Source organism: Odocoileus virginianus, chromosome 16 (assembly GCF_023699985.2).
Source record: "Odocoileus virginianus isolate 20LAN1187 ecotype Illinois chromosome 16, Ovbor_1.2, whole genome shotgun sequence".
Classification (NCBI taxonomy): Eukaryota; Metazoa; Chordata; class Mammalia; order Artiodactyla; family Cervidae; genus Odocoileus; species Odocoileus virginianus.
Genome location: NC_069689.1, coordinates 57708052 through 57729717, shown reverse-complemented (window position 1 = coordinate 57729717; position 21666 = coordinate 57708052). Strand labels below are relative to the sequence as shown.

Below are 21666 nucleotides of genomic sequence, written 5' to 3'. Positions count from 1 at the left end.
ACGGTACAAATGACCCTATTTGCAAAGCAGAAATAGAGTCACAAATATAGAGAACAAACTTATGGATATCAAGGGGGATGAACTGGGAGATTGGGATTGACATATATATACACTACTATGTATAAAACAGATAATTAATGAGAACCTGCACAGGGACCTCCACTCGGCGCTCTGTGGTGACCTAAGTGTGAAGGAAATCTAAAAAAAAAGTGGATACAGGTAAACGTCTCACTGATTCATTTTGCTGCACAGCAGACACTAACACAACATTGCCAAGAAACTATATTCCAATAAAAATTTTCATAAATAAAAACAAACTAGAAAACCAGCAGAAAAAAAAAAAAAAAGGTGTCTGGGGAAATTCCCTGGAGGTCAAGTGGTTAAGACTTGGAGCTTCCACTGTAGGGGAGTTCAATCCCTGGCTGGGGAACTAAGAGCCTGAATGCCGAAAAGTGTAGCCCCCCAAAATAAAAAAAAATATTTTTAAAGTGTCCAGTTGCTAAGAACCTCCTAAGGATCCACAAGGAATCAGTCAGATGCAGAGTGGGCATCACCCAGCAAATGGCCTCCCTGCATCAGGAGCTGCACAGAGCCCATCAGGGCACAGCCCCCGGCCACTCCACGCGTTCCTTCCCTGCTCCGTGCACCAAATGCTTTCCCAGCTCTGATGAGGGGAGCTGCTAACACATCCCAGAAAGTGTTTACAGAGTGAGCAGCCCTGGTGCCCCTCCTCCCAGGGCTGTGACCACAGATGCCTGCCACATGCTGGACCTCCCAGGGACCGGGTGGAGGGCCTGCAGGTCAGTCCGGAGCCCCTGGGCTCCCTCCAAGATGTCAGGCCACCAAGCCTGTCCTGAGGAGGGAGGCAAAGGACTGGCTGGGGTCCTGGGAGGGCCTGCCGCCCTCAGAGAGCCACAGAGGTAGGGAGTAAGTATATTCCATACATACGCTGGTGTCCTACCAACCACCACTGCATGGAAAGGAAGCTCCACGTTCTCAGTATGAAGTGTTTGCACTGAAAGGAATTTCACTTTAACAGCTTCAGGGCATTGGACCCGCTTCCCTCTGCCCATTCCAGCAATTCCTGCCTCTCTTCCGTTTCAGCATCAGTGAAGGGTGACTACAATAATTGCCAGCAAATGAACAAGCCTTTCTCCAGAAGGGTGGTCATGCCCCATGCATTCAGTCTGGCTCCTCCCTACCGCTGGCTTCCACGTTCCACCCCAGCAGGGACGGTCATCCCCTAGGCTCCAGAGAACCAAACCAGGCAGCAAGAGAGTCTTCACAGTCCCTGCCTGCACCCCAGGGCTTTCTCCTTTCCAAACTCTCCTAGAGTCTTGCCCCCAGATTTCACTGAGCACAAAGTCTTGCTTATAGTTTTATCCCCCTCCCTGACTGGCACCTTATTTGGGGGACCTTAATATGTATGGGTCTCTCTTTCCATAACTTACAGCTATTGTTGTTCACTCCTTAAGTCGTGCCCGACTCTTTGTGACCCCATGGACTGCAGCACACCAGGCTCCTCTGTCCTCCACTATCTCCTGGAGTTTGCTCAAATTCATGTCCATTGAGTCGGTGATGCTATCTAACCATCTCATCCTCTGCCACCCTCTTCTCCTCCTGCCCTCAATCTTGCCCAGCATCAGGGTCTTTTCTAACGAGTCAGCTCTTCGAAGCAGGTGGCCAAAGTATTGGAGCTTCACCTTCAGCAATAGTTCTTCCAATGACTATTTAGGGTTGATTTCCTTTAGGACTGACTGGTTTGACCTCCTTATAGACTAATTTCTTATTCACTTTATAACATAGCTTAACACGTACCTTTAAATGAGCACACCACCACTCAGAATTCCCAGCTCTCATAACCAAGGTGGCCATTTCTATCTAGATTTAAGGGTGACAGTTCTTTATTTTATTGGAGCATAATTGCTTTACGATGCTGAGTTAGTTTCTGCTGTACAATGAAGTGAATCAGCTGTATGTATACACACATCACCTCTGTCTTGGACCTCCTCCCCCCTCCCACGCCACCCCTCTAGGTTATTAACATAGAGCACCCAGCTCAGTTCCCTGTGCTATATAGCAGCTTCCCACTAGCTATCTATTGTACACATGGTAGTGTATATATGTTAATGGTGACAGAGTTTAAAATGTCTGGACTGCTACTAAACTGACAACATTTTTTAGGAATATCAAATGCTGGTGGCCATACAGTGAAAAGAGCTTCTTTGGTAGCTCAGGTATTAAAGATTATCCACATGCAATGCAGGAGACTTGGGTTCGATCCCTGGATGGGGAAGATCCCCTGGGGAAGGGAATGGCAATCCATTCCATAAGTCGTGCCTGGGAAATCCCATGGACAGAGGAGCCTGGTGGGCTACAGTCCATGGGGTTGCAAAGAGTCTGACGAACACACACACACACAGTGAGAAGGGCACTCTCCTAAGTCACGAGTGGGAGTGTGAACAGGCACAACTTGGTAATTAAGAAAAATACTTGTGAATAAACATGTTGAAGATTTCATTATTTATCCTAAAAAACTACAAAGCAACCAAGAGGTAAGATCAGAAAATAGGGAAGCAGGGTTCAATCTTAGCTAACACCTGGACCCATTATTCCTCTTCAGGAAAGAATGAGCTCTGTGAACAAAAACTGCTAGACAAGGAGTTGGTGAGTTCCTGAAGACAAAGATCAGTAAAATCAAAGGGTGGGAAAATAAAGAGACAGACCATTCCCCTCTAGAACTAAACAGGAATTCGTGTGGGGAGTGAGGAGACAGAAAGAACCGATGAAGAAAGAAAGGGGATACATGAGAACAACACTACTTAATGCAGAGAATAAAATTCACTGTCCAGTACTCACAGAAGTTTGGAAAAAAATGAATTGTTAAATATGCTTGCCACATTCATAAAATGGAGCACTTCGAAACTGAGCATTTAAAAACTTAAAACTTTACAGGCTGCATACTCTGGGCTGTGGGGTGGGGAAAGATCAGAAACTAAAGCAAAATAATTTACAAATTTGTTTGAAAAATGACAAAATACTTCCCTTTCCTCTGTCCTATAAAATTTCTAACTTTATATATATATATATATATATACATATACATATATATATTTATGCATTTATTTGGCTGTGCTAGGTCTTAGTTTGCAGCATGCAGGATTTTTAGTTGCAGCATGCAAAATTTCAGCTGTGGCATAAAGGACCTAATTCCCTAACCAGGGATTGAACCCAAGCCCCCTTCATTGGGAGCACAAAGTGTTAGCCCCTGGACCACCAGGGAAGTCCAAAAAATTTTTGACTTTTGTTCATATGGAAGGCTTCTAGGAAAAGGTAAATTACCAAAATTAATTAAAGAAGCAGGAGAAAACCTGAATAATCCAGTAATCACAGAAAAATGTTTAAAAAGTTGTCAAAGAACTACTTCCCCCAAAAGGTCTTGGGTCCCATTTACTACCAAGGTAAAACTACCATTTATTTTGTTTTCAAACCTTCCAAGGATAGGTTATTCCTGTGCTATATAAACTGATCCAGAAAAGGAAAAAATGATGGAAAATGTTCCAATCCATTTTACAAAGTTAACAAAAATTTTGATATTAAAAACCTGGGAAATATAGCACCAACCAACATTACTTATGAATACAGATGTAGTACTTTTCAACAAAATATTTGCAAACCAAATCCAGCTGAATATTAAAAAGGCAGTATGTCATGGCCAAGTACAGTTAATGCCGGGAACACAAGGAGGATTCAGTATTAGAAAACCTATTAATATGATTCATCATGCTAGAAGGTCAGAGGAGGAGAAGTATATGATCATCTAGATAGCTTGGAAGAACCTTAATAACCAATCATGTTGGAAACTGTAGCTTTAAATGGAAACCACTGGCAACAGTTGGTTCAATGAGGGGACATAGCACCCCAGGAAAGCAGGCTACACTAGGTGATGGCCAACCAGAATTTAAAAGCTGTGCTAGGAGCCTCATTTTTCAACCCCCTCCTTCCAGCCAAATATCAGAGGAGGAGATCAACATGCACAAAAGTAACCCTAGAATGGAGACTGTGAACTAAGGCACTGTTTGTTTTTTTCAAACTGTAAACACAGCCCATTAACGGGCGATGAAATTCATTGGGTCTTAGCCAGCCATTTTTTCATAGAATCAGTTGGAATGGAATGGATATAAAAGACAAATACCATAGTGAACCACTCATGGAAAGAATTAGCATTGTTTTCTGAAATTTTTGTTCCAGAAATATGAATGCATAGATATACACATGAACTGAGTCACGGTGTTAAATGCATTTTGACAGACACAGAGAACAAACGTATGGACACCAAGAAGGAAGAGGAGGTGCGGTGGATTGGGAGACTGGGACTGACATAGATACACTGCTGTGTATAAAAATAGATAATTGATGAGAACTACTGCACAGAAAAGGGAACTCCGCTCTGTGCTCTGTAGTCACGTAAATGGGAAGGAAATCCAAAACAGAGGGGATCTATGTACACATACGGCTGATTCACTTTCCTGTACAGCAGAAACCAACACAACACTGTAAAGCAACTATATTCCAATTTTTAAAAAATCTTTCAAAAATAAAAAGTGTTTAAAAATAAAATGCACTTCCTCCTGTGGGCTACAATTAAAAAGCTGAAGTAACACTGAACTAGGGGATTAAGAGGAATCAATTCTTAAATTTCTACTTGCTACAGACTAGGGCTAGAGTTGAAATTATGAGTGAGACAGAGAAGGCTGAGCACCGCAGAACTGATGCTTTTGAAATGTGGTGCTGGAGAAGACTCTTGAGAGTCCCCTGGATTGCAAGGAGATCAAACTAGTCAACCCTAAAGGAAATCAGTCCTGAATATTCATTGGAAGGACTGATGCTGAAGCTCCAATACTTTGGCCATCTGATGCAAAGAGCTGACTCATTGGAAAAGACCTTGATGCTGGGAAAGACTGAAGGCAGGAGAAGGGGGCGACAGAGCAGGAAATGATTAGATAGCATCACCGACTCAATGGATATGAATTTGAGCAAACTCCAGGAGACAGTGGAGGACAGAGGAGCCGGTGTGCTGTGGTCCACAGGGGCTCAAAAAGTCAGACACGACTTAGCGACTGAGCAACAATGACCAGACAGGAAGGAAGGGGTCAGAGCCTCCCGCTCTAATAGGCACACCTACCTCATGATGAAAAGCCACTAGCTTCATGTCATGAGGTGAGACCTGGCTACAGTTCCTCATTACTGAGACCCTTCCCAATTCAAGCATATTAGTTTGTGACGGTGGTGTCAGTGTAGCTACTGAAGCTTGCTCTCTGGTACTATATTACCTCAATGCAATGAGGTAATTATTACCTCATGAGGTAATATTTGAGGTATATTACCTCATGAGGTAATAAATGAGGTATATTACCTGGCTTTATATATATATATATATTACTATATTACCTGGCTTTGCCAGATTAGAATAGATTGTTCAAAAATATTCACTCCCACCCCTCACTCCACACATTCAGACAATCTCTAAGGGAGGAGCATACTTGCCCACTCCAATAATTTTGTTGGGATTTTTTGGGGGGAGGCTTATAATTTAGGCAGCTTTATTTTTTATCTTTCTAAATTAATTTTTACTGGAGTATAGTTGTTTTACAATGTTGTTCCTGCTGCATAGCAAAGTGAATCAGCTATACATGTACATATATCCCCTCCTTTTGGGATTTCTTTTCCATTTAGGTCACCACAGAGCATTAAGTAGAGTTTCCAGTGGTATACAGTAGGTTCTCATTAGTTACCTACTTTATACAGAGTAGTGTATATATGTCAATCCCAACCTCCCCATTCTTCCCGCCCCCAGCTCCCCTTCTGTGTCCATTCATTCTCTATGCTCTCTATGTCTGCGTGTTCCACGTCTGTGTGTTCTCTATGTCTGTGTCTCTATTTATGCTTTGCAAATTTCATCTGTACCATTTTTCTAGATTTCACATACAAGCAGTATTATACAATATTTGTTTTTCTCTTTCTGACCTACTTCACTCTGTATGAAACTCTCTAGGTCCAGCCACATCTCTCAAAATGGCACTACGTCATCCTTCTTGTGGCTGAGTAATATTCCATTGTATTCCATTGTGTGTATATATACCAATCTTCTTTATCTAGCCCACTCCAATAATTTTGGACTTGGCCATATAACCTGCTCTGCCCTTCCCTCTGACGGTCTTCTACATGAGTTGCTTTGGCCAGTGGGATTTTACAGAAATGACATAAGCAGAATGCATGAGGAAAACCCTTGTACTCTTGGACTTGCTTTCATGTGTCTCTTTCATCACCAAGAGAAGAACATGCTCTTCTTAGCCTGCTAGTCTGATGAGAAAGATGACAGACATGTGGGGCAGAGCCTCATTATAAAGAGAATCCCTGTTGGAACACAACCCTCACAAGACTGATGCATACAAAGTTTTAAAAATAGAAAAAAAATAAGAAAAATGCACTCAATGAACATGTATCACTAGATAAATTACTCCAAATAAATTATAAAGAATCTGATCTTGCTTTTAAAAAGTTCAAGTAGTAATACAAGAGTTAAAAAAAAATTTTTTTTCTATCACAACATTGTAAAGCAATTATACTCCGATTTTAAAAAATAAATACAAGTAAACATTTTAAGATGACAGAAGAAGTGAGCTTAGCGAAAAAATGGTAAAAATAAAAACATCACAGATTTGAAGAGCACACTAAAATAAAAAAACCTTTCCAGAAACACATGTACATGCTTATGAAGGTTAAAAATTATCTACATCATGTCCAGATGAAAATATGGACTTCAGGATAAGGAAGAAATCATGTATGTATCATGGCAGAAAAGTGAGACACAAACAAGGGTGAAAAATCAGATTGGCCCCAAGTTCTCTTTGGTAATACTCTAATCAGGGCCAAAAACTGCAGCATTAAGATTTATAAAGACCTGAAGAAAAAGAGTGAGAAAAGTTTTATTTGATCATGTTGTTGAATTTTTTCTGCTCTTATTGAGAAATATTAACTATATGTTTGTCAGGTCTCCTTTGTTACCATTTATTTTTAACCATGTGTGTTTTCCAGTTCATCTCCGAGAGTGCTCATTCTGTACCCAAAGCACGTCCCCCGGTGCTCACTGCCTTGCATCCCCTTGTTTCTGTCCCAGGAGCGACTGTTTGCTGAAGAACAGCCGGAGAAGGACATGAGGTGTGAGACAGGGGATGAACCAGACTAGTCAACAGCTTCCATACCGCGTTGTTGCCTGACTCCTTCTCTTATTAAAGATGCTCTTTCCTTTTCTCGAGAGTCACAGCTTCCTTTTATTTTCAAAATTCAACAGTTGTGAGATTCTCAAGAAACCCCCTGGGACTTCCTTGGTGGTCCAGTGGTTAAGAATTGGCCTTGCAAAGCAGGGGACACAGGTTTGATCCCTGGTCGGGGAACTAAGACCCCACATGACTTGAGGCAATGCCAGCAAGGAAGAATCTATGTGCCACAGCTAAGTCTCAATGCAGCCAAATAAATAAATAAATATTTTAAAAAGAGAAAGAGACTTCTAGAGTAGGTAACTTGAAAATTTTAAATGTCAGTTCATCAAAAAAACGTAAATAAAATGAAAATACTAATGATACAACAGAGAAATCATTTGCAATATATTAAGGACAAAAGACTAATATTCTTTATCTATAAAAGGCACACACAGGTTAATGAGAAATTCTCAGTTGAAAAATCGGCAAAAATATGAAAATAAAATCTTTTATTCTATTTCTAATGCCTCAAAGAGACCATACACAAAAGCAGTAATACAAATGGCCCTAAAGTATTTTTAAGAATCTCTCACTACTAAGATTTCCTTAAATCTTACACTGCCAACTGCTGTGAAGTAAGATGACATTTTTATAGATGCTTTCTGAAAGGCAATTTTTAAAAAAAATATTTATTTATTCATTTGGCTGTGCTGAGTCTTAGTGGTGACACAAGCTATCCTCACTCTTCATTGTGACATGTGGTATATTTAGTTGTGGCATTTGGGATCTATTTCCCTGACCAGGGATCAAACATGGGCCCCCACATTGGGAGCTTATGTCTTAGCCACTGAACCACCAGGGAAGTCCCATGAAAAGCAATTTGATAGCATAAATCAAAGATCTTACAACTGCACATAGTTTTTGACCCCAAGATTTTGCTTCAACAAATACAGTTTCCTAGAAATGTATGCAAAGAAAATAATCACAAATATGAGCAAAGATGGATTTGCAAACATATTTTCATAGTGGCATTATTTGCAACTTCAAAAAAACTAATGAACTTAAATGTTCAGCAGTAAAGAATTAGTTAATAAAATATAGCACACCAAATGATGCAATATTATGAAGACATTAAATATTATTATAATGTGATAATAAAAATAAAAATATCTAATACATAGAAATATGCCTTATATTGTTAAATCTTTACAAAGTTATCCAAATATAGTGTAATCACTTTTTAAAAGATACATATACATGTTACTACTAAGAATATTGGAAATATATACAACAAAATCCTAACAGCTGTTAGAATGAAAGGTGATTTTATTCATCTTTGTCCTTTCCTATATTTTCCACATTTTTTATAATGAGTATGTTTCATGCTTTTAAATCAGGAGAAAAAAATGAAATTTCAAAAGAGAGTGAAGGGAATTCAGATTCCTTTAATACTAACAATGAGTTTTTATTAATAAAATACTTATTCTTCCTTTAAAAAAATTTTTTTTCAACATAACATGCTATTATATTTATAAATGAAGGCTTAGGGAACAAATGCCTTTCTGAGTATTTGACCACAATAATTTATAGCATACATTGGCTGGAGCTGTTCAGTGCTGACAAATTCCAGAAAGTAATTGCATAAAATACTTGGAGAGGAAATTGCTTTATGCTTCCATGCTATTTATGGAAATTAGCATCTTTGTAAAAATAAACTGAGAGCAATCACAATCATAGACCTTGAAATGTGGTTTCCATAAGATGTTAGCTTTGCTGCTTTAAGACCCATTAGCAATGTGGAGGGGAAACACTGCCTGCTTTTTTTTTTTTTCCTCCTGTTATGAAACTGTTGCATATAACTGTTTTTTTCCTCTTGGATCCTTAATCCCTCCCTTTCTCCTGACTGCTTCCCTTTGGAATGCATATATACTGAAGTGTTCACTTTGCTCCTTAAAACCTTTCTAATCATCCTGGTTCCCTTCTCAAAGAGTATTACCTATTTTCTTTATTCAGTGCCTCATCTTTTGCAATTCACAGCTTGCCCCAGAACGACTCCTTCAAACATAACTGACAATTTCCCAAGATTGGGGTGAATTTTCACCCTGCTGAGTTCCTAAAGCAAGCTCAAAACCTAAAGGAATCTTCCATACTTCCTTTGTTCTCTCTCAATCCTTCATAATCACTAGTCAAGTTCTATCCTTTCAGGCTCTAAAATGGTGACCAGAATCACACCCTCTGGTAAATGACTAACTCCCCCACCCCTCTCCCCACTTAACCCCCATCTCCCATCCCACGTACTCATAAACAGTTAAAGTTCTCATCATTTCCAACCTGCACTGGTACCAACAACGTCATAAGTATCTCTGACTCGAATGTGCTCCTAGTGGTCCAATGGAGTCATTCTAAAATTTTTTAAATATTTATTTATTTAGTTCTTTGGCTGTTCCAGGTCTTAGTTGCAGCACACAGGATCTGGGATATTTAGTTGCAGTATGCGAACTCTTCATTGTGGTATGCAAGATATACTTCCCCAACCAGGGATTGAATCCAGACCCCTGCACTGGGAGTGTGGAGTCTCAGCCACTGGACCATCAGGGAAGTCCCTCCAATGGACTCTTAATAGCGTCTCTCCCATCACCTCCTGATCAACGCCCAAGGCTTCCGTACTGAGCCAAGCCCTCTTTATCATTTATTTATTTAGCATGCTCGGCAAGGTCCTCTCCAGCGTAGCCACAGACTAACTTTGTTCATCTTTACTTCATACTCCATGCTGTCAAATATCTTACTCTTCAAATTTAGTGTCAGTGGAAACCAAGAGGACAAAACTGAATGAAGAACCATTTCTGAGATGGAAAAGGGGAAGTTGAGGGGTATGGGGCAGGGGCAATCGAGAAGAAGGTCTCCAGAGAGACCAGGGAGTCTGGGTCAAACGAGCAGAACATGGAGAATCCGGGCACTGAGACAGAGCTAGGTGGGTGGGGAGGACTTCAGTTTAGGGAGTACTGAGGCCTCCAAGGGATCCTGGTGGAAGCATGCAGCAGTTCATGGGTATATTAATCTGCAGCTCATGGAAGAGGCAGGAGGAAACCTCTCAGAGATACTGGGCCTCTTCCATTTTAGTGAGGTCACCAAGAAGAAAGGAAGAAAGAGAGAGAGAAGAAGGGAGGGAGGAAGAAAGAACGGGAGAGAGAAAAAAAAGGAAAATGAGAGAGAAAGGGAGGGAAGGATGGAGGAAAGGAGAAAGGAAGGAAGAGAGAGAAAACAAGAGAGAAAGGAAGAAAGAGAAGGAAAGAACGGAAAGAAGGAAGGAAGGGAGAAAGAGAGAAAAAGAGTGAGGGAGGGTGGGGGAAGGAAGTTATCAAAATTCCATTTTATTTCCAATGTTTACATTTAACAGTTGATGTAAAAATACACACTTTTTTGTCTTTTCAGTGTAGATAAAATCCTATTTGAAGAGAATATTAAAAGCCTATCTTTGAAAGCCTGAATCACCATGAGACTTGGTTCCTCAGATGATAACCCCAGGCAGGAGTCTCTGGAGAGAAAAACCAGCAGAGTGACTGAGGCTGCCAGGGGGGAGCATGAGGGCGAACAGCAGAACTCTGGATCTAAGCTTTTAGAAAGAGTCAGAGATAAGACTGTGGCTCCGATGGTAAAGAATCTGCCTGCCAGTGCAGGAGGCGCTGGTTCAGTCCTCGGGTCAGGAAGATCGCCTGGAGGAGGGAATAGCAACCCACTCCAGTATTCTTGCCTGGGAAATCCCATGGACAGAGGAGCCTGGTGGGCTACAGTCCATGCGGTCACAAAGAGTCGGAAACTCATGCATTCAAATAAATGATCAAAAATGTTCACTTGCTATGGCTGTTGTTTAGTCACCAAGTCGTGTCTGATTCTTTGCGACCCCATGGACTGTAGCTTGCAAGGCTCCACTGTCCATGGGATTCACCAGGCAAGAATACTGAAGTGGGTTGCCATTGCCTTCTCCAGGGGGATCTTCCCAACCCAGGGATCGAACCCAGATCTCTTACATTGCAGGCAGATTCTTTACCACTGAGCCACCAAAGATTGTGGTGTAGCCCACCAGGCTCCTCTGTCTATGGGATTCTCCAGGCAAGAATACCGGAGTGGGTTGCCATGCCCTCCTCCAGGGGATCCTCCCAACCCAGGGATAGAACCTGTGTCTCTTGCATTGGCAGGCAGATTCTTTACTACTGCATCATCTAGGAAGCCCCAGCCCTAGGATTAGAACCAATTAAAATCAGTTCTATCGATTAGAATTGGTATCTATCAAAATATTTACAGGGACTTTTCTCAATGCCAAAACACTGGAATTTAGGGGGCAAAGCAGATGACAAAGAGGATCTAAGTATCCACACTCTAAAGGGAACTACCAGGCTTTCCCTGGGGGGTCCAGTGGTTGAGATTTGCCTTCCACTGCAGGGGGCGCAGGGTCAACCCCTCATCAGGGAGCTAAGGGCCCACATGCCTTGTGGCCAAAAAACCAAAACATAAAACAGAAGCAATATTATAACAAATTCAATAAAGACTTTTTAAAAAATGGTCCACATCCAAAAAAAAAAATCTATTAAAAAATGTATAAGAAAAAATAAAGAGAACTACCAACATAAGGTGGATCTCTCCCTTGGAGTTCCTTAAGAAGGGACACCAGCCAGCACCTCACTCCTTCCCCTCTAAGAAGGAGAACTGAGATGCACTGAAGAAAAAATAGGAATCACTCATAGAGATCAGGGATCCCTGCAAGGAGGGACTGTCGATCCACTCTCCAGGTGGGCAGCAGCTTAGACTGGATCCACTGCTCTGTCCTGGCAGAGACAGACTGGAGAACTGAAGGGAGCTGGCCAGACAGGGAGGAGGCAGCGCTGGAGCCTCTACCCCCACCATCTGCACAGCAAGGATGTAAACAGTGTAGCCCTCCCGGATCCTCTGTCATGGAATTCTCCAGGCAAGAATACTGGAATGGGTCCCATTTCATTCTTCAAAGGATCTTCCCAAGCTAGGGATCGAACCTGAGCCTCCTGTGTCTCCTGCATTGGCAGGCAGATACTTTACCACTGAACCACCAGGGAAGCCCATGGATCTAGTGGTCAACACCAAAGGATCTGGATTCAAACCATTCTGCCAGCATCCACTCAACTGGGCTGCCTGGAAGAGGATCCCAGCAGTATGAGACAGGCCGGAGCTGAGCCTCCTGCTTCAAAACAGGCAGGCGCTGCAGGACCCTCTGAAGAACTCACACGTGCCGCCCAGGGGGGCAGAGAGTCAGTGAGAGCCGGACAGATGATGATAAGGGCCAGACAGTGGCATCCAGTTAACAGCTGTTTGCCCTTCTCCCCATACCCTCTCCTCGCTTCCAACTTCAGGAAAGCTGGGCCCAGAGCAACTAAAAGGAAGAAAGATCTCCAAACCAGTCCTCACCACTGGTTAAGGTGAGAGGAGAATGGACCCCAGTACAACCCCACTTCAGTTACCTGGAGCCCAGTGTTAAGGCTAGACTAGACAGAAGGGAGATGAGATTTAAATCAAGTGGGGAATTGAAATTTTAAATTGGACTGGACTTTTAATAAATGCAGGGTTTCTTTGGTGATCCAGTGGTTGAGAATCCACCTGCCAATGCAGGGGACACAGGTTCGATCCCCAGTCCAGGAAGATCCCACACGCCGTAGAGCAACTAAATCCACCTGCCACAACTACAGAGCCTGTTCTCTAGGGCCTGGGAGCAGCAACAACTGAAGCCCATGGACCCTAAAGCCTGCACTCCACAAGAGAAGCCACTGCAATGAGAAGCCCGCATACCACAACTAGAGGGTAGCCCCACTCGCCACAACTAGAGAAAGCCGGTGTACAGCAACGGAGACACAGCACAGCCAAAACTCTAAAAATAAATAAATAAAAAAATTTAAAAAATAAATGCAAGTGAATTTGCCCAAGAATGCATGGAGGCATGGAAACAGATTGAATTTGGCCAAGCATTGCTGGAGCCCGTGACTGGCTCTGTGTTTATATCTGCCTGAGCTGAGACTTCTCAATGAAGAAGGCTGGAAGAGGGTTGGAACAGCAGCAGCTGTCTTCTCAGGGAAGATCTGGGTCCCTGAGGAGAAGGCCCAGAGCAACAGGAAGCATCCAGGGCCAGGGCATGACAGGAAGAGGGGAGGCCTCTCCAGCTGCCTGACTGAAGGGAACAGCGAGCTCCTCCAGAAATGGTCAAGAGTGAGTTAGGAAAACACGAGGCTGCCGACCTCATGGCTTGCTCTGCAATCTATCACGATTATTGTGGTCAGTGATTATAAAGGCTTCAGTTTTAGCTGATTCAATAAAGATAATCTAGTTTTTATTAAGTGAATTGGCACATCCCTTCCTCCTTGTATCTCAGCCTCACAGCGCTGTTAACTCTCCATTAGCCAACTGCAGCAAAGCCCACGTGCAGCAAAGAAGACCCAATGCAGCCAAAAAAACCCCAGAATGATTCATTCAGTTCAGTTCAGTTGCTCAGTCGTGTCTTACTCTTTGCTACCCCATAAGCTGCAGCACACCAGGCTTCCCTGTCCTTCACTATCTCCTGGAATTTGCTCAGATTCATGTCTATTGAGTCTGTGATGCCATCCAACCATCTCGTCCTCTGTCGTACCCTTCTCTTCCTGCCCTCAGTCTTTCCCAGCATCGAGGTCTTTTCCAGTGAGTCAGCTGTTCACATCAAGTGGCCAAAGTACTGGAGCTTCAGTTTCAGCATGGTGGTGGCAGCACTTATAAGGAAAAGTGAAAGTGAGGTCGCTCAGTCGTGTCTGCTGACTCTCTGAGACCCCATGGACTGCAGCCTACCAGGCTCCTCCGTCCATGGGATTTTCCAGGCAAGAGTACTGCAGTGGGTTGCCATTTCCTTCGCCAGGGGATCATTTCCAACCCAGGGATCGAACCCAGGTCTCCCGCATTGTAGGCAGATGCTTTTACCGTCTGAGAGAGACTAAAGACGACCCCAAGGGAACTTCCCTGGCTGTCCAGTGATTAATTAAGACTCTGTGCTTCCAATGCAGGTGGCGTGGGTTCAATCCCTGGTCAAGGAACTAAGATCCTACATACCATGTGGTGTGGCAAAAAAATTTTTCTTTTTTTATTTTTAAAAGAAGACTCCAAGGGCCCCCCAAACAACCAAATCCTCAGAGGAGGGGCACCTTTGAAACAAATCCAGGCTGACACTAAGGAGATAACCAAGTGTCCAACCCTTGGGTAGGAGCAGAAACTGATCGAGCCTTCACTATAACATTCACCCAGGCCCTGTGATGGGACCACCCACAGCTTTCACTATAACATTCACCCAGGCCCTGTGATGGGACCACCCACAGCTGCAAGAACCTTCCCTGAGAAGATCAAGTCCCACCTTCCAGCCTCTGCAGTATTCTCTCGTCTCAGCTGATGCCTCTTAGGTGCCCCCTACAGTTCCCCAGCAGAAATTACAGGCACTTCGCTTGTTTGAAGGACATCAAATCAGTCAATCCTAAAGGAAATCAACCCTGAATATCCACTGGAAGGACTAATGCTGAAGCTGAAGATCCAATACTTTGGTCACCTGAGGCGAAGAGCTGACTCATTGGAAAAGACCCTGATGCTGGGAAAGATTGAGGGCAGGAGGAGAAGGGGACGACAGAGGATGAGATGGTTGGATGGCATCACTGACTCCATGGACACAAGTTTGAGCAAACTCTGGGAGATAGTGAAGGACAGGAAAGCCTAGCATGCTGCACTCCATGGGGTCACAGAATCAGACACGACTCAGCAACTGAACGACAACAACATTTGCTTCAAAAGGTTAATATATCAAGGGCTTTTACTACATGTTGTTGTTTTGTCATTCAGTCAGTCATGTCTCACTCTTTGTGACTCCATGGACTGTAGCCTGTCAGACTCCTCTGTCTACGGGATTCACCAGGCAAGAATACTGGAGTGGGTTGCCATCTCCTTCTCCAGGGGATCTTCCTGACCCAGGGATCAGACCCACATCTCCTAAACTGGCAGGCAGATTCTTTACCTTTGAGCCACCTGGGAAGTCATACTAGACAGCTTTTTTTTCTCCCATTCACAACGGATTAACTCTGCCAGAAAAGTCTGTGAGGCAGGCACCCCCTCTCTACAAATGTGGACACTGAGATGCAGAGATGTTTGTATAACAGGCCTTGAAGTGGTGCAGCTGGGATTCCAACAGCTGATGCTGCAAATGATAAAGACAACTAGCCTGAAATCTCCATTTACAACCTCCTGTGCACACACTGCCCCATACATGGAAACAACACTGCCAAGCCACACAGATATGGAAAAATTCAAAAGAGGTCAGTAAGTGATTCAAGCTGGGAAGACACTACCCTTGGCCAAAGGTCAATAGACTGCCTCAAAGCTCACTTTAATTTTATAGAGTGGAAGAAAACAAAATGAAACCCCGTGCTGTGAAGCCTCAGCCCCATTTGACCAGGAACAAATCTCTGTTTCAGATCTGATGAGATGGAAAAGAAAGTCTCCACCCACCATGCCGCAACGCTATACCTCACTGACTACAGAAATCCTAAGATTTCTGTAAATCCTGAAAAGATTTACATCTGTTCTAATAAAAGCTATCTATTAAAATGTGGATGGGGAAGCATCAATAAAGTGAATACTGGGGGAGAAGCTGTACCTCACTAACCAGTTCTGTATGAGTCACAGAAATCATGGGACACTGGAGCTGAAAGGGGCCTTAGAAACACTAAGTCCGAGAGTAAAATGTGAAGCAGAGAGGTCTGATTAATCTCTCTCAGGGTGTATCTCTTTATTTATGTGCACAAGCCCATCTAAGAGATGTTAGAGCCTTATTAAGCATCAGGCCCTTTGCCAGACCCTGAGAGTACAGAGGCCACTAAGCCATGTGATGACAAGTTACATGATCAGGGAGGGGCTGCCTTGTTCTAATTCACACAAGATACCAAATGGACCAGCATGTTCTAACTCACACAGGGTGCGGTACGGATTCGCAGCAGCTCTCAGGACAAAATACTTAGATGTGCTCTGCACTTTATTATTTTTTAAAGGTTTTATTGATGCAGACCATTTTTAAAGTCATCATTGAATTTGTTACAAAACTGCTTCTGTTTTATGTTTTGGTCTTTCAGTCTCACAGGGCATGTGGGATCCTAGCTCCCCTACCAGAGATCAGACCCACACCCCCTGCCCTGGAAGGCGAAGTCCCAACCACTGGACAGCCAGGAAATCTTGCTCTGCATCTTCCCTGGTGGCTCAGTCAGTAAAGAATCCACGTGCAATCCACATGCAATTGCAGCAGACTGCCTGCAATGCAGGAGACCCAGGTTCGATGCCTGGGCTGGGACAATCCCCTGGAGAAAGGAATGACAACCGATTCCAGTATTCTTGCCTGAGAAATCCCATGAACAGAGGAGCCTGACGGGCTACAGCCCATGAGGCGCAAAGAGTCGGACACGAGTTAGCACCTAAATGATCAACAAACTGCTTGGCTGAATCCAGTCTACAAATATATTTGTCTGGCTTTCAACCCTTAAAAACTGGGAGATCACATAGGAGGTCTGGATAACTAGCTATCTTGAGCAACAATATGATTCAGCAATCCTGAGTTTGCACTGTCATTTGGTAATGATGGCTGGAATTGAGTAGAGGCTGCCCTTAAGAGATGGAGAAGGTACCATCAACTCTGCCACAGTCTCAGCTATTCCCAATTGCCTCTCAAGCAAAGCAAACTTCCTTCCTTTGTTAGCATCTGCCCAGGAAGTATATGATGATACAGTGCTAGAGCTGTCCCCCCTAGACTGGTGGGAAAGACAAGAGACTAAAGAAAGGCTGCATAGGGCAGGCATATTGGTGGCCTCCACTCCATCTTCCGGAGCCTGCAGGAGCTGGGCTGGTTGTTGGCACAACCAGTAGTACAGTGGGCAGCTTTGCACTTGGCCTGTTGCTGGCATCCTCATCTGGATGCGGGGGCTCTGAGCCATGGGCCACTGCTGCCCTGCCACCGGTCCGCTAGCCTCCTCACTGGACGTTGGGTTTCTCCAACAAGCACCTCCTGCCCTTCCCCTCCAGCAATCCGAAAGCCCAGACAGCCTCTACAGGATCTACCTGCTCACCATGCAGCCCAGCCCCACCAGCCAAGTGATCACCACTGGCCCCAAGTTGCTCGAGGAGGCGGCGGCTGAGAACTGCGCCAAGAAGCTGAGACTGGCCTTCCTAAGGGATTCCATTCCGGTTTTCAATCTGTTGATTCTGGGTGTAGATCCCAATGACAGCCCCCTGCTCACCCTCCCCAGACCCCAATCTCCTGCATGATCAGGAGTCACTCCCATCGGCAATTCCCCCAGCCACCTCGGCAGCGCGGGACCCTCACACTTCCCTGCTGAACGCAGCTAGAACTGTCATCTTCATGGCCAGTGGAGCAGGCAAGGCAGCCATTCTAAAGCGCATTTGGGAGGATGAGGAGGAAAACCGGTCTCCACCACCCTGGTCCAGCTTTGCACGGGGAGACTTTGCTGATTTCCGGAAGAGGCAGCATCTCAACTCCTGACCTTGCCTCTCAAGAAGCATTCCAAGAGATGCTACAGCCCAAGTAGGCAGAGGCCTCCCGGGGCTGGAACCCGCTGCCCACCCACTGCAGACTTCATTTTAGAAAAGCAGTGTTGTGCCGGTGGAAGCTGAAAGGGCATGGCCACCAGAGCTGCCAGGGGGCTCAGGCTATGTGCCGTGACTCTAGGTGACTCAGTTATTAGAAAGAGTATTTGTGTGTATAAAGAAAGAAAGAGGGAGGGAAAGGAGAAAAGGGAAGACAGGGAGAAAGAAAGAGCAAAAAGAACTACAAAACAGTATAATATGTGTTGATGGACATACACACAGAATACTTATTTAGTGGCTGAGCTAAGGCCAGAACCTGGGCTCTGCCCATTCATCATGCCCTGGCCTCCAGCAGCCATGTGGCTCTCCAGGGCACACGCAGACAGCCATTCCAGACTGAAACAGACAGGATCCATTGCAGCCCCAAGTCACCGCTTGTATATAGTATCCACTGTGATATTAGGACTCAGAGAGGACCCAAGGGATTGGATTAATCTTATAGCTAAGGCAATGAGAAATACCATTTGCTGGAGGTAAGAAACAAAATTAGATTCTCTTTGGTATGCGATTAACATCAGTCATACCACATCTTAGGTGATTTAGAATAATACTCCTAAGTAAACTGAGGGATGCCTACCATTCCTCTTCCCCATCTTATTACCTGCAGGAGGGCAGAGTGCATGAAGATCAGCCACATTAGCAGCCACCAGGGGCTCTTCCAGGAGGCCATGGGGTCGGGTCTCCTGCGGGGCGTCTCACTCGTAGCCTAAAGAGAAGGAAAGATTTGGTTTCCATTCAGCTCCAGACCCAGCAGTGGCAACACTCATGACTTACCAGATCAACAGAGGGAGGAACCCTGAGCCCCACATACTGTCTTGGAAAGCTTTGTGTTGGCCCTGGATGGAGCTACCTACTGTAGAGTACAGGCTGTCTGGGGCTCTCTTTAGGAGGAGTCCATGTCAAAGTCAGGAGCGCAGCTAGACCCGCCTGCACGGTGCAGCCCATACCTCCAGCCCTCCAAAAGCCAAGCCATCTCTGCACCAACCACTTCCCAGCCCATTTGTCAGCAGTAGGGTGTGGCTGTTGGCATCGGACTCAGGGAAGCCAGCGTGGAGCCAAGGGTTAGGGCACCTGCCAGCTTCTGCTTCTTCAGGCACAAATGAGTCTAAGCCCTACTAAGCCGACCCAGAGAGGGGAAGGAACCTGCCTAAGATCACACCGCAAGACAGTGACCATTCTAGGACTGGAATGCAGGTCTACTAGTGCGAGGCTTTCCCCACCAGAACACCGTTCATCCTCCTCGGAGCCCCCGCCCTGCAGCCAGAGAGCTGAGTGAGGCGGGGTTCAGAGGGTAGAGCCTTGGAGAAGCCAACGAGCACAATCTCCTAAAAGCGGGTGAGGGCAAACCAGCGGGAGGCTGGAGAAAACGGGGGCTTTCCTCGGGGTCCTCCTGACGGTTTGCAGGGAAATCAGGATGGGCCGAGCCTGGAAAAGCCAAGGTCACCCTCGCCTCTCGCTTCGCCTCGCGGGCGCCTTGGCGAGCTGGTGTCCGGGGGCGGGTCGGTGGCTTCTCTCCATCTGGAGAAAGCATTAAGGGCCTGGCCTAATGCGATCCGCAAATGTGCTGCTGTTTCCGACCTGAGGCGGCGACTCTGGGCCGAAGGGAGGCGGCCAGTGCGGGGCCCTGGGACGGTGCGCCCACCTCGCTCGCTCGCATCAGCAGTCCCCAGCGCGCACTCCTCCTCCGAGTAACCGCCGCCTGGCGGTCCCCGCGCCCCCGCTGCGCCCCGGTCCCGCACGCCCGCTGGCCGCGGCAGGCGCGTCGCGCAGCCCTTGGCGCTCTAGGGGCTCGCAACCCGCTTGCCAAGCGGCCGGACCTTCCGACGCTCGAGCCCACTAGCTGCTGTCAGCCCGTTTTCTACCTAGAAAGCCCCCAACCCGAAGATTCCCAAAGTCGGTGGAGTTCCCTCACGCTTAAGCGTCCCCGAATGTCTCTCCCCAAACCACTGGGACCCACGGAGCCTGCCCGGCCAGAGGTCTCCGAGCCTCGCCGAGCGCCCGGGTCCTGAAGTTCCCGGGAACCGAGTCGTGCCCTGCAGCTCGGAGCCCCTCAACCCCACTGCGCTGTCTTGCTCCCCCCACACACCCGCGGTGGAAGAGCCTTCCCGCCCCCGGGCGCCAAGCTCCGAGCACCCACCTGGCGCCGCAGAAGCGTCCGGGACGTGCAGCCGGGCGGCGCGGGCTCGGCGCGCGCTGGGGAGAGGCGGACTGGAGCGGCCCGGTCCACACCTCGTGCGGGATCCGGGACCTGGACCTTCCCCGACGCCGGCCTCCAGCCCGCGGCGCCGCAGTCGCCGCCGCCGCCGAGAAGTTAAATGGGGCTGGGACGGGGGCCGCCCCGCCTCTCCCGCCCCCTCCGGGCGTGCGGAGCGCGGCGCTGGCCCCGGCCCAGAAGCTGAGGGCGCGCGCCGCCACCTGCACCGCCCGGCAAGTGCACGGCGCGCCCGGGCGCCCGCCCGCCCTCGCGTCGACCCCGCGCCCTCCGCCAATGCTGGGGACGCCGCGGGCTCGAGGGGAGCGCGTGAGGGGCGGGAGCCGGGCGGCTCGGAGCGCGCGGGGCTGCGGCGACGGCGAGACTCGGCTGGAACGCTCCTCCGCCCGCTTCCTGGAAGCCACTCCTCGCCCTGGGCCGGCCGCCAGGCGCGGTGCCAAGAGCCGGGACTGCCGACGCCGCCACCGCCGCCGCCGGCGGGCGCGCGGGGAAAGGCGGCCGCGAGCCAGCCGGGACGCCCCGCCTCAGCCGGAGCCGGGAGCGGGGATGCCATCGCCATCCCCCACCCCGCCCCAACCTCCGCGAGCCTCCGCCCGCCCCGCCCGGGCCCGGGCGCCGACTCTGCTAAGTCAGGCCCAGCGGCCACACGGAGGTTTGCCCGGAACCGCTGGCTCGTGCCTGCGAGCCTCCGGCGCTCCCGGCCAGGCATGACCAAAGTCGGAGACCAGTGGCCCCTCCCGGCCTGCCCGCCTTCGCCTCCAGCGGCGCCCAGAGCACACGCCGGGCCTGGGCCAGTGGACTCCGGTGAGCTCGCTCCCCACTCGGACCCTTGGCCACCAGGGACCACCAGCGACCTGGTGCCTCTTGCTCTGAGCCGAGCTTGGGTAACAGAGCTGCGCAGCTGTCCATACCCCGGGGTACCCAGGCCTGAAATTTGGGGTGGCGGTGTCAGGGACCCGGAGTGGGGTGAATTTCCTCGTGGAGGTGGTGAGAAGTAGGTGGACTGCTTGTCCCTAGCCTTGATCTAATTTCAGAGGTATGAATCCAAGGGCCTCCGGATGGCTTGAAAAGTCTCATTATGCCTGGGGCTAAGTCTTCACAGTCCCCATTTCCTTGGGTGCCTAGTGTGTGCCAGCCACCCGCCAAGCTCTTCATGTGCAGCTCATCTACACAAGGGCCCCATGGTGTTAGTAGCATTCTTCCCATTTCATGGATGGAAAAGCTGAGACCCAAGGGACACATAACTTGTAGGCAGTAAGTTGCAAAGTCAGCGCTGGAGCCTGCATCTCCTCTCTTTAAAGGCTCCACTGTTCAGCCCTGCAGGTTGTCTCCTGCCTGTTCTGTGGTTGGTACCTTACAGGTGGTGGTAGAGCTTTACCCAGAGGAGCTGGTGTGCCTGTCTACCTCCCTCATCTTCCCTTCCTTACTGTGGGACTTCCTCTGGCCCAGAGGAGGACCTCCAAGACTGTCTGTGTCTCTCCACTCCAGGTAAAATGGCCGGAATCTTTCAGGAAGTGA

The 21666-nt window shown here is 47.2% G+C and overlaps 1 protein-coding gene and 1 pseudogene across 1 annotated transcript in view; one reads left to right on the top strand and one right to left on the bottom strand.

The window, feature by feature from the left end:
• Positions 1-20322, bottom strand: part of LOC110127355 (ADAMTS-like protein 3) — a 219630-nt gene extending 199308 nt beyond the window's left edge. The window contains exons 1-2 of the mRNA XM_070478277.1: positions 20074-20322; positions 18538-18642 (exon numbers count right to left, since the gene is read on the bottom strand). Coding sequence (XP_070334378.1) covers positions 18538-18606 — 69 coding nt within the window. The 5' untranslated portion in view covers positions 18607-18642; positions 20074-20322. The remainder of the gene's footprint in view (positions 1-18537; positions 18643-20073) is intronic.
• Positions 10756-17963, top strand: LOC110127354 (6-phosphogluconolactonase pseudogene; annotated as a pseudogene).
• Positions 20323-21666: the final 1344 nt, after the last annotated feature.